The following is a 14,711-nucleotide window of genomic DNA, read 5'->3' on the forward strand; positions in this document are numbered from 1 at the left end:
GGAGTCTTCATTAATTATACGGGACTACGGAGTACATGCGAGCGAGTTTATATGTATTGGGGTCGTTGCTGTACAGTGGAATTGCGAGGCAACTGGAGAGTTTCGTTGTATGTTGATGCAATGTAGGATTTGATAGTGCTACGCGGGTTTCTAATCAATAGTTACCCTTCTCCTTTTTGCTTTCTCTCGGGCTTTTCTAGAGATACAAGAATTTGATACACTTGAGCTATATACAAAGTGGGTAGATCGCTATCATTATCACATTTATTCTGTAAACAACGATTTTACCCTTTTACTCCGTAGTACTCTAACCTTTACCGAGTCGGCAAAATCCTGATCTACAATATAATAGCGGGATGTTTCCAACGTTGGCATGGGTCAGATGAGGTCCATCTCCAGGGCTGGTAACTAAAGATTGAAACGAGTTACCATCACACCCGCAGCCCATGGATGGCTCTACGCTCCATTATATGAGACTCCTATGATTCGATCATTTCCATGTGGATTCAACTATCCGATTCCACGGGGATAGCCCCCATCGAGCGATGGGGAGATACCACGACGCGCCCATCCGTAGAAAGAAGCCACTGAGGCCCGAAAGAACCCATGGCGTATATTCCAAAATGCGACGTCTGTGCTTGCACAAAACAATAATCATGTGTCGGAATTGGTTTTCGATGTCAACCAGCTTCCGATCGGACTCAACTGTACTATATTTGATCAACCGTGCGAGGGATATGACAACCTTGTTACAATCCTTCGGCGTCCCGGCTTTTGTCGTCTAGATATTCCACTTCTTGTGAAGAGTACGAAGACTGGCACTCGTTTCACAACGGGCGCCTCAAGAAAGCTCTAACTGAGGATATTCAGTACATCACTTTCGAAACAACAGTTACAACAGACACCATTCATGATATCGAGGAAAATCCCACTCACTTTATCCCACTGAAGTCTATCCTGCCGGTGGAGGAATGGCCGAACCTCCGTTCCTTCAGATTATCAAATTTCCTAGTGAAGCAATCTGACTTGATAAATTTCCTCGCTGCGCTTCGAAAGACCCTATGTTCTATCGAATTGAGCTTCCTCGAATTCCTTGATGGGAACTGGCATCATCTTCTCGCTGACATACGTAATATATTATGCTGCAACTAGCGAGACAAGGAATCAAGACCCAAACTCATTATTTGTATAGCCAACCAAATGCGCAAGGCAGGAATTGGCCTCTGGCTTGACAGCTAGGTACACGACTTCCTTTATGGAGATATACCAAATCCTTTTTATAACAATTATGGCGACTTCCTAGAAGAGGGAAAAGGGGGAACCTGGCGGGATACATTTGAGTCAGAGCATGAGCAGCCTAACGTGGATCTTTGAACTCTAGCCTGGATGGGGTACTACGAGGCAGAGCTCTTCGCTGATAAGCTGTAGTACGCAACTAGGATGAATATTTTCATTTCACTTTACCTTCGAAAAGATTCACTTGACTCCATATGCAATGACGTTAGCATTGGAACAAATTTTGAAATGATATAATTGAGACTGTTTCTGCCTTATGCAACTCAAACATCCTAGGTCCCATTCCCCTTGCATTGTGGTTCTAGCCTACAGGAGTCAGTGCTAGCTTGGATACTCCATACGGCGGTAACATCGTAGAAAATCCAAGCTTGGCTTGGTGCTAAAGGAGAGCGATGCATTGGCTCTGGAGTGAAGACAAAACAAGATATCAGTGATGATCCACCAGGGCTCGGCCCGAGATAAATCGGGGAAGATGTGATCGCGATTCGGAAGGAGGTCACTGCTCTGTAGAGCTTTACAAATAGAATCCAAGGCCTTGGTCTAATTCTTCAATATATGCATGGGTGTTCTAGGCGCTGCATGAAGCGGCGTGCATTTATTTACAGGCAAACTTACATATGTAAATATTGCCCCTCGTCTTAAGCGAGGTTGGTAATTTGACATTTCGATATTTGAGATCGGCATTTTAATCACGCATTATTTTAGCTTGTACTCCGAGTTCCTGTAAGTCAATTCCAATTTGAAAATATATTCTCATTCACTTTCATAGCTTGAGATTCGCTAGTCTCGAATAATCCAAGTGGTTGGTCCTGAGATCCTGGTATGATCACACAGCTGCAGCCTGCAGATCTGCATCCAAAATCGGTGTTTCCGCCATTGAGCTTTCAGCCACGAGATTCAATAAACGATTATATTAACCTGCCCTTTATCATGCCTGCAGACCCACCCGAAGGTCCTTTGTGCAAGTTTATAGCATTATACATGCCCTCTTATCTTGGATATTTCTGTTTTACCCAGGGAGGCGGACATTGGACATTCAACCCGCACGATCCATCATGATATGGGACTATTATGATGGCAAGACACTATTCATTACAGGGGGTACAGGCTTCATTGGAACTGCGCTTCTGTGTCGGCTTTTAAGTCAGTCGTCCCCGAAACAAGTATATGTGCTATGTCGGGGTGGCTCCGAGTGAGTAACTGAAATATATATGTTAAAGCAACACTTACTGACTCGAATGACCAGTAAAGCAAAAGCAAAATGGTCCAATATTCTTCCTCCCCCTGTCGCAAATATCCTCACCCAAAGCAAGCGGATTACTATCCTTGATGGCGAATTGGGAAATACCGCGACGATGAATTTATCGGAAGAGACACTGCAAATGCTGAAACAAACAGTACACATTGTGTTCCACGCCGCATCATCAGTTCAACTGCACAACTCTCTGCGAGAATTAGCATATGCAGTTCTAGCACCTAGCATTTGTCTCACACAATATGCCCTCAAGTTCCCTAGCCTCGAGCGCTTCGTGTTTTTCTCCACTGCATACGCCAATGCCCATCTATGGAAAGTCCACGAATCAACCGATGTCTCAGTGGACGAGAGAATATATCCCCTCGGGAGGGAGGAGGAAGATTATTACAAGATTGCACTTCAAGCATGGAGCACAATACAGAAAACCGGCTCATCTGACGAATACGACACCCATGATTTCCCATGGCCATACGCATACGCCAAACATCTAGCCGAACGATTAGTCCTGCAGAAGGCAGTTGAGCGTAACAAAATGGACAAAATCCTAATCATCAGACCTTCTGTCCTCGGACCAGCTGATAGATTTCCATACCCCGGTTTCGCAACCTCGGAAGGAGCCCCTTCAACAGCCTGCGCAGCAGCGTATATGTTACATCCAGGTCGCCAAATTAGACTCTCGACGCGATGTGAAAATCCAGACCAGGAATCTACAATTGACGAGGTCCCGGTTGATGTGGTGGTGGACCGAACACTGGTCCATGTGGCACTGGGGACGAGTGGATGCGTTCATGCAGTTAGTGGGGAGCAGGGTCGGTTATCGACAGAGGAGTGGCTGCATGCGTTCAAGAAGGAGAGGCGGATACCTTGGAAGGCGGCGCCCTTTTGGACCACTGAGGACTGGCATTCTCCTAATCTCCACCAAATGGCTCGGCAGTTTAAGATTATTGGGACTTCGTTTGCATTCTCGCAGGAACGGACTGTTAGGGCTGTGGAGAAGCTAGGGGCTAGGGAGATGGAGGATCTTCAGTTGTTTGCTGATAGGTCGAAGCCTTGCTCTCTGCGTTTAAGACGACATCATATTTATCACCAGGCTGTACAGGTGGCTAAGCGGAAGAAGTGGCCTGTGTGGTCTGCCAGGCTCCTATGTCGGAAGGGAAAGCCTGTGGCACACCTAGATCGGAAGGTAAAGGCTTGAGCATGGAAATGGTGACCATTTATACTATACGCAGCTCTTTAAGGGTGGAATCGTTAATCTGATTTCTTGTTGGATGCATATGTCAACTAGCGCTTCATGGCGGAAATTCATTCTGCTCCTTTGTGAATCAAATCGACGGACCTAGCTATTTGCTAGATCTTGGAAATGAACAAAACACCATGCTAAACGAAAACTAAACGAATCAAAAGCGTATTGAACAAAATACAAATTGATATACAATGTATAAATAAATGTCTTCAAATTTCAGCCTCATTTAATTCTGCAATGTTAATTCGGTCCACTTGAGGCGTCTGTTGTGGTTCACCGCTATTTTAGTGCGTTGTCAAAAGGGCCCACCCCGGGGGAATTGGTCGACCTTAAAGAAGCAGTATAGCAAGAGAAATTATCTTTACTACTTCCTCTATGGCCAAGCGGTGGCATCGTACACTAGATACCCATCTCGGGGCTCATACTCCTTGTAACACAGATTATCTCTACGATGATACGTGGGACTGGGACTCCTGGAGAGTCGGTTACAAGGATCCCAGCGTTCTTTTCACCACACTCCATGCCGAATACAATACCCTAAAGTGCGCAATCCAAGACCCAAAGAATTGGCATAGCGACGTCTCTGAGATTGCGAGGACTGCCAATAACAAGGATGAATTCCTAACTCTGCTCAAAAAGCGACAAGAACAGAGGTTTGACGAGATCCAGACAGCCTGGCAAAAGACTATAATATGGTTCGCCAATAATCCCTTATGTGAGGATAATCCGCCCGACAACGCCGTTTTATGGGAAATTTTTCTACAATTTTCAAATCATTTCTCATACGATTGCCTCGTCAGGTACTTTGGCTCCTATACGACTGTAGACCAACCCTCTACTCGACCTCTGCCGCCAAACGCCGTTGAGAGCCGTCCCGCCAAACCCCCACAGGCCAAACGGAAAGGGAAAGGGAAAGGGAAAATGGCAAAATCATCTGGTGTGATCAAGTCCTCGTCAAGGGCTTCGAAAGCGAAACCTAAACGGGACGACAACGGGCAGGGTGGTGTACGGAGAAGTACCCGGTTGCAACAACGCGCTGAGCAATCCTAGGCGGTAGCTTGCAGTATGCATCACTGTTGTTGAAAAGCTTAGCAATTCTGAAAGAACATTTCGCCCAGTAGAATGGGCTTAGTGGCTGGCTCCATCACTATTGCAGAACCTTTGGTTTCTGACTACGAGGGAAATATCGATCACACACAAGATTCCAGTCACCACATTCACATTTCAACTCATCCTTCTCAGCCCCAAACTGGCTGATTCTTGTATTTTTGCTTCGACTATTACATACGTTTGCACTTTTTCCACTATGAGCACTTATATACTTTTGATTCTCGGGCCCGAATAATGATTATCTTGATAAACAGCGAAAATTGATTGTAGTGAGTGGGCCTGTCCTTATAGCACAGGCTCATGAAGCTTATTCTATAAACCACAGCATCGTATCTCTACGTGAGGTGATAATTAGAAAACATTGATGATATAAATATGGGAAGGTGTACGACTGGCCTGTTGATATAGTTATGCGAAGTAGATCTAACTTTGGATCCATCCACGGATTAGCGTTAAGCGCACGGACCACCAGATCGACGGCGGGGGAAAAGAAATTCTTCTCCGCCACCAAGTCAAGGCCTAACCAACACATCATGGCACCGACGGCGTGTTTCAACTGCAAGGAGGCGCGAGCCGTCATCATCCGACCTAAGAATAGGCACAAACTCTGCCGTGCCTGTTTCATCAATATTTTCGAGACCGAAGTACACGAAACAATCATCGGCACCAACCTCTTCTTCCCCGGCGAGCGAGTCGCGATCGGAGCCAGCGGCGGCAAAGACAGCACAGTACTAGCAGCCGTACTGAAAACCCTCAACGAGCGATACAACTACGGACTGGATCTATGTCTACTGTCGATCGACGAGGGCATCCGCGGTTATCGCGATGACAGTCTCGAGACCGTGAAGCGCAATGCCGTACAATACGAGATGCCACTTGATATCCTGGGATACAGCGAGCTTTACGGCTGGACAATGGACCAGGTGGTGGAACAAGTGGGCAAGAAAGGCAACTGCACGTACTGTGGAGTGTTCCGGCGACAGGCGCTCGACCGAGGCGCCGCCCGCTTGGGCATCAAGCACGTTGTCACAGGCCATAATGCGGATGATGTCGCAGAGACTGTTATGATGAATCTCCTGCGCGGTGATCTCCCCCGTCTGTCTCGCGGTACTAGTATCATCACTAGCTCCGACGCTTCAGATATCAAGCGCAGCAAGCCTCTCAAGTACGCTTACGAAAAGGAGATTGTCCTGTACGCTCACCACCGTCAGCTCGACTACTTCACCACCGAATGTATCTACTCGCCTGAGGCATTCCGCGGCAGTGCGCGTACCCTGATTAAAGATCTTGAGAAGATTCGCCCCAGTTCGATCCTCGATATCGTCAAGAGTGGCGAGGACATGGCGGCGCTTGTGCCGGTGGAAGTCCGGGGCGCTGGCAAATCCAAGCAGTTTGGTGCGGAGGAGGAATCGGCTGGTGGCTGTGGCAGTCAGAATGGCCGAACTAGTGGAGGAGAGATGGCTGCAATGGAGGAGCAGCTCGCTGAGAACGAGGAAGCGGAGTCGCTCGAGACCGAAATCAAGCTTCCTAATGGTTCACGCGTGAAGGCGAACCGCGGCCCGACGGGTAAGGCTGTCAAGGCGCAGACTATCAAACACTGCGAGCGCTGTAACTACATTTCCAGCCAGCGAATTTGCAAAGCGTGTACGCTACTAGATGGTCTGAACCGGAACCGGCCCAAGACTGCGATTGAAGTTGGCGTTGGCATGGAAGATGAAGAAAGCAGTTCGACTTTGATGAGACAGATGGAGCGTGCCCAGCTCAGTGCTACTTGAAAAGTCAATCAGAGAAGCACGTCTCTTCAAAAGCCCAACTCTCAGCGCTAGCGTCCTCAAGGTTCTGGGGCATTTCCACCATGACCCTTTTGCTAGGCCGTCACTTCTGCAACACAATCACACCCAGTCTTGACGTCAGGTGTCCATTCTCGGTGCTCCAAACACTGTGCGGCAACCCACGTGGCTCGCAATAACAAGTTTTCAGATCAAGAGGATCTAAATATCAGATACCCCAAGTTACGACTGAAGCATCAATTTAAATGCCTCTTCACCCAGAGTTGATACATAGCATAGAGGAAGTTTCAAAAAGAACAAATTCATGCTACTTGGCAATGCTCTCTATTTTATTTTATACATAAACCGTAGTATACAAATCCCAAAATCAACATATGTAACAACGCCATTCCATCGAATACATGCATCCCAGCAAAATCACACTATCCACACAGACAACAGACAACAGACAACCAAGTCCAGTACAATCTGCCGATGCCATAGACCCAGACTGCATATCTCATCGACCGTGTCCACAATCAACAGTCCACCAACAGACCATCTCAACTAGACTGACCCTCAGGAACATGCAAATCAGGCAAATCAAACCCAACCCGTCTAGCTGTAAGACGAATCTTCTCTTCCTCGTCCATGCTCATACCAGGGTTGTAGCGCTCCAGGAGCTCAGAGTAGACACGCTGGGCGCGGGCATACTGAGCGAACTGATCTGCCTCTTGGATGCGGAGGGTGCGTTCCTCGTCTGTTTTCGGGATTGAGAATGGCAGGGTGTTTGATTCTGATGAGGTCGATGGTACTGTTTCTGAGCGGAAGATTGCGCGCAGCTGTTGGTGGAGTGGGGAGGGGATTGAATAGTTGCGGCGTGGGAGTTCGCGGAGGAGGGCACGGTAGGTTGTGCGCGCTTGGATTGTCGCCATTTTTGAGTGGTTTTAGTTTATGATGTGGTTTGTTTGGTAGTTGATTTGGGTTGGTTCCGAGACCCTGGTGCACCGGGGATTGGAGGTGAGTTTGTGTCTTTGGTGTTGAAGCTGGGCGGAGGTTGAGATAGCCGGGTGGATAAACAATTCACGTGATTGGAAATGTATGCGGCGTTTGCGATTTGGCGGTACTAGTTTGAACGTTATCTCGGGAATCTGACACTTAATGGATTAATGGATTTGATACCTGATTAATGTTGTTACATGGCTACAATTTTGTTTTATGGAGAGAGGGTACTAGGAAATAAATACATAAAACATGTCCATATATACCATGGTAGGAATATGCTATTTGCAAGACAGTCAACATTGAATGACCATCACTACCCACATCTCAGCACGCATATGTACAAAATGTCGTAGAAAAGCTTTTTTTCCCAAGATGTATCACCGTTACAAGCGTCATATCAGCCCCCGCGAGGGGGCGAGTTCATAACGAAAAGCAAGCAAAAGACAACAACAGTATTTATCAATCATATAGGGGCATAGCGACATGAGAAGGGAAGAGTATAGGAGAGTAGGAGAAGGCAGAGGTAGGTAAGGAGACAGTGGCGAGGATTTTAGAAGAGATGATGAGATGTTTGTGTGAAAGAGCAGTCTCAATTCGTGTTGAGGCTGATGGAGATGAATGCGCCGGGTTGCCAGAGGCGTGGCTAAAGAATAATGGGCTCAAGAGCGCAACCAGCCGAACTTCCTTCGTCCCTCGGCTCCCGTGGACGGCTCGACATATAAGCTACGAGCATACAAGTCCTAGACAACGTTAATAAAAGGAACAATGTTTCACGATAATCAAAGGTCTTACCTCTTCGTCTCCAGAGAGCTTCGAGTCCAGGATCAGTCGCTCGATATCATCGAACTTCTGAGCCTGGGGATGAGGGCTCTTCTGGCTTCGTTGGATGCCAAGAACAACCTCACCCATGACCTCGAATTTCTTCCAGTTGATGCGAGATTTGTTCTCGCCGAAAAATGTCTTGTTGCCTTCTTCAGCAGAGACAAGGTCACGACGATGGAGCGGTAGGAATGGGATTCGCTCTGAGAAAGAATTCTCCCAGGCAAGGCGGTAGGCAAAGTGGCTTCGTTGGGTGCTCATGAGGATGACCAGACGCATAAACTCTTTCTGGACTGGGATGGGGATCAGGTCTCGAGTTTGCGTGAGGCGATGGACGGGGGTGCCGTTGATGGCGGCAATTACAGCACCCAAGGAGTTGTAGTTGTTTTGGCGTCGGAGTTTCTGGCAAGAGGTGTTAGTTGCTGGTTTTTATATAGTTGGATTAAGAATACTGACCACTGCGATGTTCATGAACTTCTCAAGCGCCTGCGCTCTATGCTTAGGCTTATCGCGTAAGAGAATGAGGCTGGCTACAAAGAAGGCCAGATGATTGAATTGTTTGATCATCCGGTTAACGTTCGTCAAGCTCTTGATCGTATCCTTGTCTATGCCCGAGAGGCTGACATGACGCACAAGGTCACGCGGCCGGAATGAGTTGTACATGATCCAGTCAATCCGTGTCAGTTCTCGTGCGAATTCTTCTTCTGGGGCGTCCATGAAAATCCGCCATTGGAGTTTGCCAAGTAAAGTCTTATGGGTTAATTCAAGACGCAAAGCCTCTTTTTGGGCTGCTTCGAGGCTCAGCAATGTGAATGACTGACTGGTGGTGGTATTAGGTTTCTCATGGTTTGATGAGACTGAAAGAGTGCCCGAGAGTCGTGATGTCGAGTCATGCGGTCCATTACTGAGATCCAGCGCACTCATACTGTAGATGGGATCTTGTTCTTCTTCGGTGTCGTAGGTGTTAGTGCCAGAGCCAGAGCCAGCGGCAGTAAGAGCCCCTGCTGGAGAACTTCGGCCGGAGTTATCGAAGAATGTCTCAACCAGTGGAGAGTCATCGGCATCACTGTCACCCCCGTATGCCCAACCAACATCATCATCTTCTGCATTTGAGTCTAATTGAGATCCGATCTCTTTGGCAGCGAACATGTAGAAGTGGCTCTTTTCAAGTATAGCGACAAATTCAAGGATCCGCTTGCGAAGATTAGGATGAGCGAAATCTCCAGGATAGTCCGAGGCCCATTCAGCCATGACATCGAGCAATCGCAGCTGATCCGCCATTCGGGCCAGCTGATCATCGTTGCTCATCTCATTTCGCTCGAATCGGCTTATCAAGGCACCTAAGAGACTTGCAGGGGCGGCAAACTTTCGGTACAAACATAAGAATGTAGAACGGAACTTGTGGTCTTGTTTCGACAATGGCAGGGAAATCAAACGGTCAACTAGCTCATCAAACGATAAACCCGTTTCTGCACTCGAGTTGCTCTCGCTGCTTGGCTTTGGTCGCACGACTGCGCCAGGGCTCGCGGGCCGGCTCTGCCCATCATCTACCTCGTCATCCATGTTTAAGAAACTGTTGAAAGCGTCTGATCCTCCACTATGTCGCCAGGCGGTATGCAATCGTTGCTGACGGCTATCGTGATTGAGCGAGTTTTGTTCTTGTGCTTCCTGTGCTGACGGGCTGCGGGGATTTAAACGCGCGCCGGATGGCGGAGTCTGCGGTCGCACCGGTTGGGAGTTACTGCGGGCATAACGGTGGGAATTGGGCGTATGCTGCAAGTGGTTTCCGTCGATTGCGAGACGGTTCTCACCATCCCCATCGACACATTGATCCGAGGCCGTTTGTGGGCCGCCAGCGGCTGTGAACACGGCTGAGGGGGTTTCCGAGTTGGAACGGGTATGATGCCAATCGTAGTGATTGGGTTTATTTGTTCTCGGGTTTGAAACCAGAGGAATATCTGAATTAGACAGATCTAAAAGGAAGAGAGGGGTTAGTTTTTTAGGGGAAAATCGAAAAAGACGAGTTCTATGGGGAAACAAGTAGCGAACGCTCCTACCGCGACCCACCTTGGCCCGCTTCCGCTTGCCAGGGGGGTCAAGGCACAACTTCATCCGACAATGGTTTTGTCTCAGAAGAAAGAGAAAGGGAAGAAAAAGAAAGGAAACCCCCCAAAAAAATCAGGGAAATTGCTCACCTTCTCGGGTTGAAATAACTGCACGCAAAACCAACGCTATACAAATGCGTTGAGATCGAGGCGAGGAAAACGATGTTCGATAGATCTCGTATCGGTCATGAATCTCATCCACATCCACTTCGCTGTCTTCCAAAGGTTCAGAATTGACATCGCATTTACAGGCGACCTGCAAGAAAGGAAGATCCGAGGCAGCCAATGAGTCTAAATTCCGGAAAAAGAATCAGCCCCCCCCCCATATCAGGTATATATCCAATTTAAACAAAAACCTACCAATGAGCTTCGTGGTTAATGAGAGCCGATCCGGCTTGGTGGCATCATGTAGAACCAAAACCCCGTCAATGACTGGCGCAGAATTGTCGCGCCCTGTACGCGGCCAGATGATCCTCTTGTCCTGGTCGAATTGAACCTGGGTCAAGTCGACTTCTATCAGATGCACAATGTAAACCGATCCGTTCAACGACATTTTCTTCTTGTTCATAGAGGAGGCAGGTGAATTCTTCATATCCAGGGCACATTTGACAAAGCTAGTTTTCCCGGCATTTTCTTCGCCGGCCACTGCAATGGTCACTTCAGGGAAACCGCTCTTGGAAGATTCCTATAACAGGGGGAAGCAAGGAACCGTTAGCAATTGAAGCTCCCTATACACCGTAGCCTTAAAGCTACTTAGAGTTCTTGGATCAATTCAACACATACATCCTGCTGACGAAGTCCTGTGCGCTTGATCAAGTCGCCCGCAATTGGCGACCCCTCATCCTCCTCCAGCAATGTGTGTTCGACTTTCGTCCCTGTCTCTGGCTTCCATGCCTCATCGAGTTGATAAAGGCCCCCTGGAGCTGAAGAAGTTCGGCTTCCCATGCCTGGCCTTTGTGGAGCTGTAACAGACATTGCTTGAGCTTTGTCGCTGTAAGCTCTCTCTCGGCGGGATTGCTGCGAGATCATGACGGAGGCGGTCGGCAATCGAGGCCCACGGAATTCACCGGTGTGACAGCGCTCCGATTATTGTGTAAGTTCAGAGAACGAGCACTGCAGCGCATCCATCGTTAGGACAGATCAACTTCGGTAGAGCAGCGAGGCAGCCATCCGAGATGTTATCGGGAGTAGACTTCCAAGGTTGCAAACTACCCTGATTAGCCGGATCTGCGACGGATATATCCCAAGGCTTGGTCTTGGCAGTATCGGGGGAAAATAATATTAATATAAAACTAAACAGAATGGACAGATCACAAAATGTTCCAAGATTTCCAAGATTGAGGAAATATGAAACTGGTTTGAGCTCCTCTTTTTTTTTTTTTTTTTTGAAGGGATTCTCGTCATTGGGAGAAAAGATCTTCGTGTTCGTGAAAGCGGCTCAGCTGAACTCGACACATGGGTGGCTAAACTAAAACCGAGGCTGGGTCTAGTAGGATCTCGCTTAGACAGCAAGTCTACAAACAGATGTTGCATTTATTTTGTTGACTTGGTACAGAGTATGGAGTATTTGTTGCTTGACTAGAGCTGCAGTGGCTCCAGGGCTGCTTTAACTGCCGTGTGTCATCCCCCTACTCTCGGAAACAAAGGGCTGTTTCAAACGTCTTTGCATCCTCTGCAGAGTAATGCTCATACTATTTATGGATACTACTCTGCTTCTTTTTGAGATTCTCCATGTGACCAGTCATAAACATACAGACTCCCAGTTTTCCATTCTTTTGGTACTTTTGCACCCGAAATTCCGGTCTTTGAAGTTCTGGGCCATTTAGCATATGCTCCGCTTTATTGGGGGCACTAAAAGCGCCGCTAATAATCTGACACTATGTACGGAGTAGGACTTCGGCTGTTGGTCTTGGCTATGGTAACGTTGTATCTGATGTGATATTGCACTATATGAGCCCTGAGCAACCCTAGGGTCAGTGCCCATCACTTTAATTTAATGGTGAAATGAGGTTATCAGCAGCCCAAAGAGCTGAGGAATATGTACACAGAGAGAATCATATAGAAGAACCAAGGAGGAATATTTCCAAGGTTACATAAGGCTGAAATGGCTGAAGCTGTCAAATCTGACAGTTACTCTATTGGAACAGCCAAAGTAGATCAGATGGCCCCCACCCACCATCTCATAGAGTGAATCTGCATGTCTCACTTACACAGACTGAGCGCATAAAGTTGTGCAATCAAGGTATACGTGCCGACCGTCCAACTCATACGCGGTTGTTTTTCATCAGAGAATATATATTACTCAGGCTGAGGCACCGCCCTGTTTAACAAGCGCCATAAACCGCATGAAAGCCTCAGCGGTCTTGCCAGTCTCTGTTCCTTCCTCGCAATCCTGTCTCAGCTTGCGGACTCTACCCAGGCCGCGGTTGAAGCCTTTCTCAGACGTCCAGGGGCCACGGCTGCGAGGAGTAGACCCTCCGCGACCTCGCCCGCGGCCACGCCCACGCCCTCGTGCAGGGGCTGTGTATGATTCTACCCATTCTTCTTCCAGGGTTGACTGAAACATTTCTTGTAGCTGACTGCGGAGTTCTGGGTACTGGCTGAGAAGTTCTTTCATCTCTGGCGATGCCCCCACTGCTGCAGGGGTGATCACAGTAGCTTTGGTGCCAGTTGGCTCTATAGGTTCAGGGCCCTTGCTATCATTTTTGGGTGTGGGATCGACATCGGGAGCCGGGGTGTTACTCGGTTCCTCGTTCGATGGTGCTTTCGGAGCACAGTATATCTTATGTGACTGGGTACATGCGAGTGAGCAACTAAATCGATAATTTTAGCAACTGGTCCACGTGTGAATAGGGGGAATCGTAATCGAGTCAGTACCTCAACAGTGCGCATGTGGGACAGCGGTATTTTGAGGGCTCTAAAGAGCAAACCTCACAGGAACCAGGCATTATGTCGATTTCCCAATGGATCCATCAGCTGCTGAACAATCAAACTTGCTCCTTCATTTTTGACTGATCCACGTCCGGCCTAGGAATGATGTAGCGTAAAGGACAGGAAAGTTGAGCTACCCGATTTGCATGATTTGCACAAAAATCAAGAAGCTCGGGTCATCTGTTTCTGCCTCAGGCGCCAACTATACACGGAAACATGCGTGGCGATAAACTCTATAAATCGGTGGCGTACTACATATTTAGCTTCAAAGGCTGCAAAAATATACGTTGAAGGCGCAAATGGGATATCAAATCTGCTCCCGGGGACTTGGTTGGAGCCTGAACGTCCACGTCCAAAATTGCTCTTGTCTAGTATGACGAAACAAAGCCAGATTGCACGCGATACATCAACTAACGGCCACGTTTGCCCCAGGATATGCAAGGGATCGTGTGTTTATCCACCATTCGGGGTGCCAAAGCATAACATTCGTACAATGGCCACGACAAGTCACTTGCGGGGATATCAACCCGGCTATACTAAGTGGATCTTGATCTTCCTCAATACCATGTCGACCCCGGATGTTAACGTAGTTTGAAACAAACTATATACTAGTCTCCCTTTCAACCGATGCAACTGATGTGTCCACGGGCTGTTTCATACTTGTCGATATCATGTTGGTGCCCATTTTTAAGGCACGACACCTTTGTTCAATTTGTTGAGAAATCCTAGTTATGATATGCCCCTCGCTCCACAGATATGGTGCACTATGCTGGTTCTTTATCTAATAGGATAAGGGACTGGGCCATGTATCTATTTTCTCTCGTTGCCATTTTCGAGCCATCACAACCTACTGGATCCAACCTGTCAGGAAGCGTCGACAGGCCCACGTGTTATATTCTGTTTGCTATTCCACCGCGGCCAGTGGCATCCAAGCACCTCTGCAACTTGTGCTAGACAAAGCGGCTACTTCTCTCTGATCGACGTTTCTTGCAGGGCCAAATCAGAATTTTCAATTGATGTGTACATTGCAAGACTGTACCAGGGAGCTAGTATGCTGTAGGATCCGTCTAAGTGGAAAAGGAGGTGAGGCCTCTTTTTTTTCCGCAACTTTTCTTGCCCGCCCTTATTGTAATTAACTCCATCTATCAGTATAGAGCAGTTGCTGGTAGATTAACTGG

At 47.9% G+C, this 14,711-nt stretch overlaps 6 protein-coding genes across 6 annotated transcripts; 3 read left to right on the forward strand and 3 right to left on the reverse strand.

Moving 5' to 3' along the window:
• Positions 1 to 2,351: 2,351 nt before the first annotated feature.
• On the forward strand, positions 2,352 to 3,746 carry N7479_004124 (uncharacterized protein; the record flags this gene model as incomplete). The annotated part of the gene is made up of 2 exons (XM_057251821.1): positions 2,352 to 2,488; positions 2,543 to 3,746. The coding sequence occupies 2 exons, from the start codon at positions 2,352 to 2,354 to the stop codon at positions 3,744 to 3,746; spliced, it is 1,341 nt and encodes a 446-aa protein (XP_057111146.1).
• Positions 3,747 to 4,169: 423 nt separating this feature from the next.
• Positions 4,170 to 4,844, forward strand: N7479_004125 (uncharacterized protein; the record flags this gene model as incomplete). Its single annotated transcript, XM_057251822.1, has 1 exon — positions 4,170 to 4,844. The coding sequence occupies one exon, from the start codon at positions 4,170 to 4,172 to the stop codon at positions 4,842 to 4,844; it is 675 nt and encodes a 224-aa protein (XP_057111147.1).
• Positions 4,845 to 5,437: 593 nt separating this feature from the next.
• Positions 5,438 to 6,679, forward strand: N7479_004126 (putative PP-loop ATPase superfamily protein; the record flags this gene model as incomplete). Its single annotated transcript, XM_057251823.1, has 1 exon — positions 5,438 to 6,679. One exon carries the CDS (start codon positions 5,438 to 5,440, stop codon positions 6,677 to 6,679), a length of 1,242 nt encoding a protein of 413 aa, XP_057111148.1.
• Positions 6,680 to 7,236: 557 nt separating this feature from the next.
• Positions 7,237 to 7,608, reverse strand: N7479_004127 (LYR motif-containing protein; the record flags this gene model as incomplete). Its single annotated transcript, XM_057251824.1, has 1 exon — positions 7,237 to 7,608. The coding sequence occupies one exon, from the start codon at positions 7,606 to 7,608 to the stop codon at positions 7,237 to 7,239; it is 372 nt and encodes a 123-aa protein (XP_057111149.1).
• A 729-nt stretch (positions 7,609 to 8,337) lies between these two features.
• On the reverse strand, positions 8,338 to 11,631 carry N7479_004128 (putative Ras guanyl-nucleotide exchange factor RasGEF; the record flags this gene model as incomplete). Its single annotated transcript, XM_057251825.1, has 6 exons — positions 8,338 to 8,418; positions 8,471 to 8,899; positions 8,954 to 10,470; positions 10,693 to 10,893; positions 10,963 to 11,287; positions 11,386 to 11,631. 6 exons carry the CDS (start codon positions 11,629 to 11,631, stop codon positions 8,338 to 8,340), a joined length of 2,799 nt encoding a protein of 932 aa, XP_057111150.1.
• A 1,273-nt stretch (positions 11,632 to 12,904) lies between these two features.
• Positions 12,905 to 13,550, reverse strand: N7479_004129 (zinc finger HIT domain-containing protein; the record flags this gene model as incomplete). Its single annotated transcript, XM_057251826.1, has 2 exons — positions 12,905 to 13,415; positions 13,480 to 13,550. The coding sequence occupies 2 exons, from the start codon at positions 13,548 to 13,550 to the stop codon at positions 12,905 to 12,907; spliced, it is 582 nt and encodes a 193-aa protein (XP_057111151.1).
• Between the last annotated feature and the right edge of the window lie 1,161 nt (positions 13,551 to 14,711).

This window comes from Penicillium vulpinum (assembly GCF_028829585.1).
Source record: "Penicillium vulpinum strain IBT 29486 chromosome Unknown utg000002l_segment0_segment0, whole genome shotgun sequence".
NCBI classification, from domain to species: domain Eukaryota; kingdom Fungi; phylum Ascomycota; class Eurotiomycetes; order Eurotiales; family Aspergillaceae; genus Penicillium; species Penicillium vulpinum.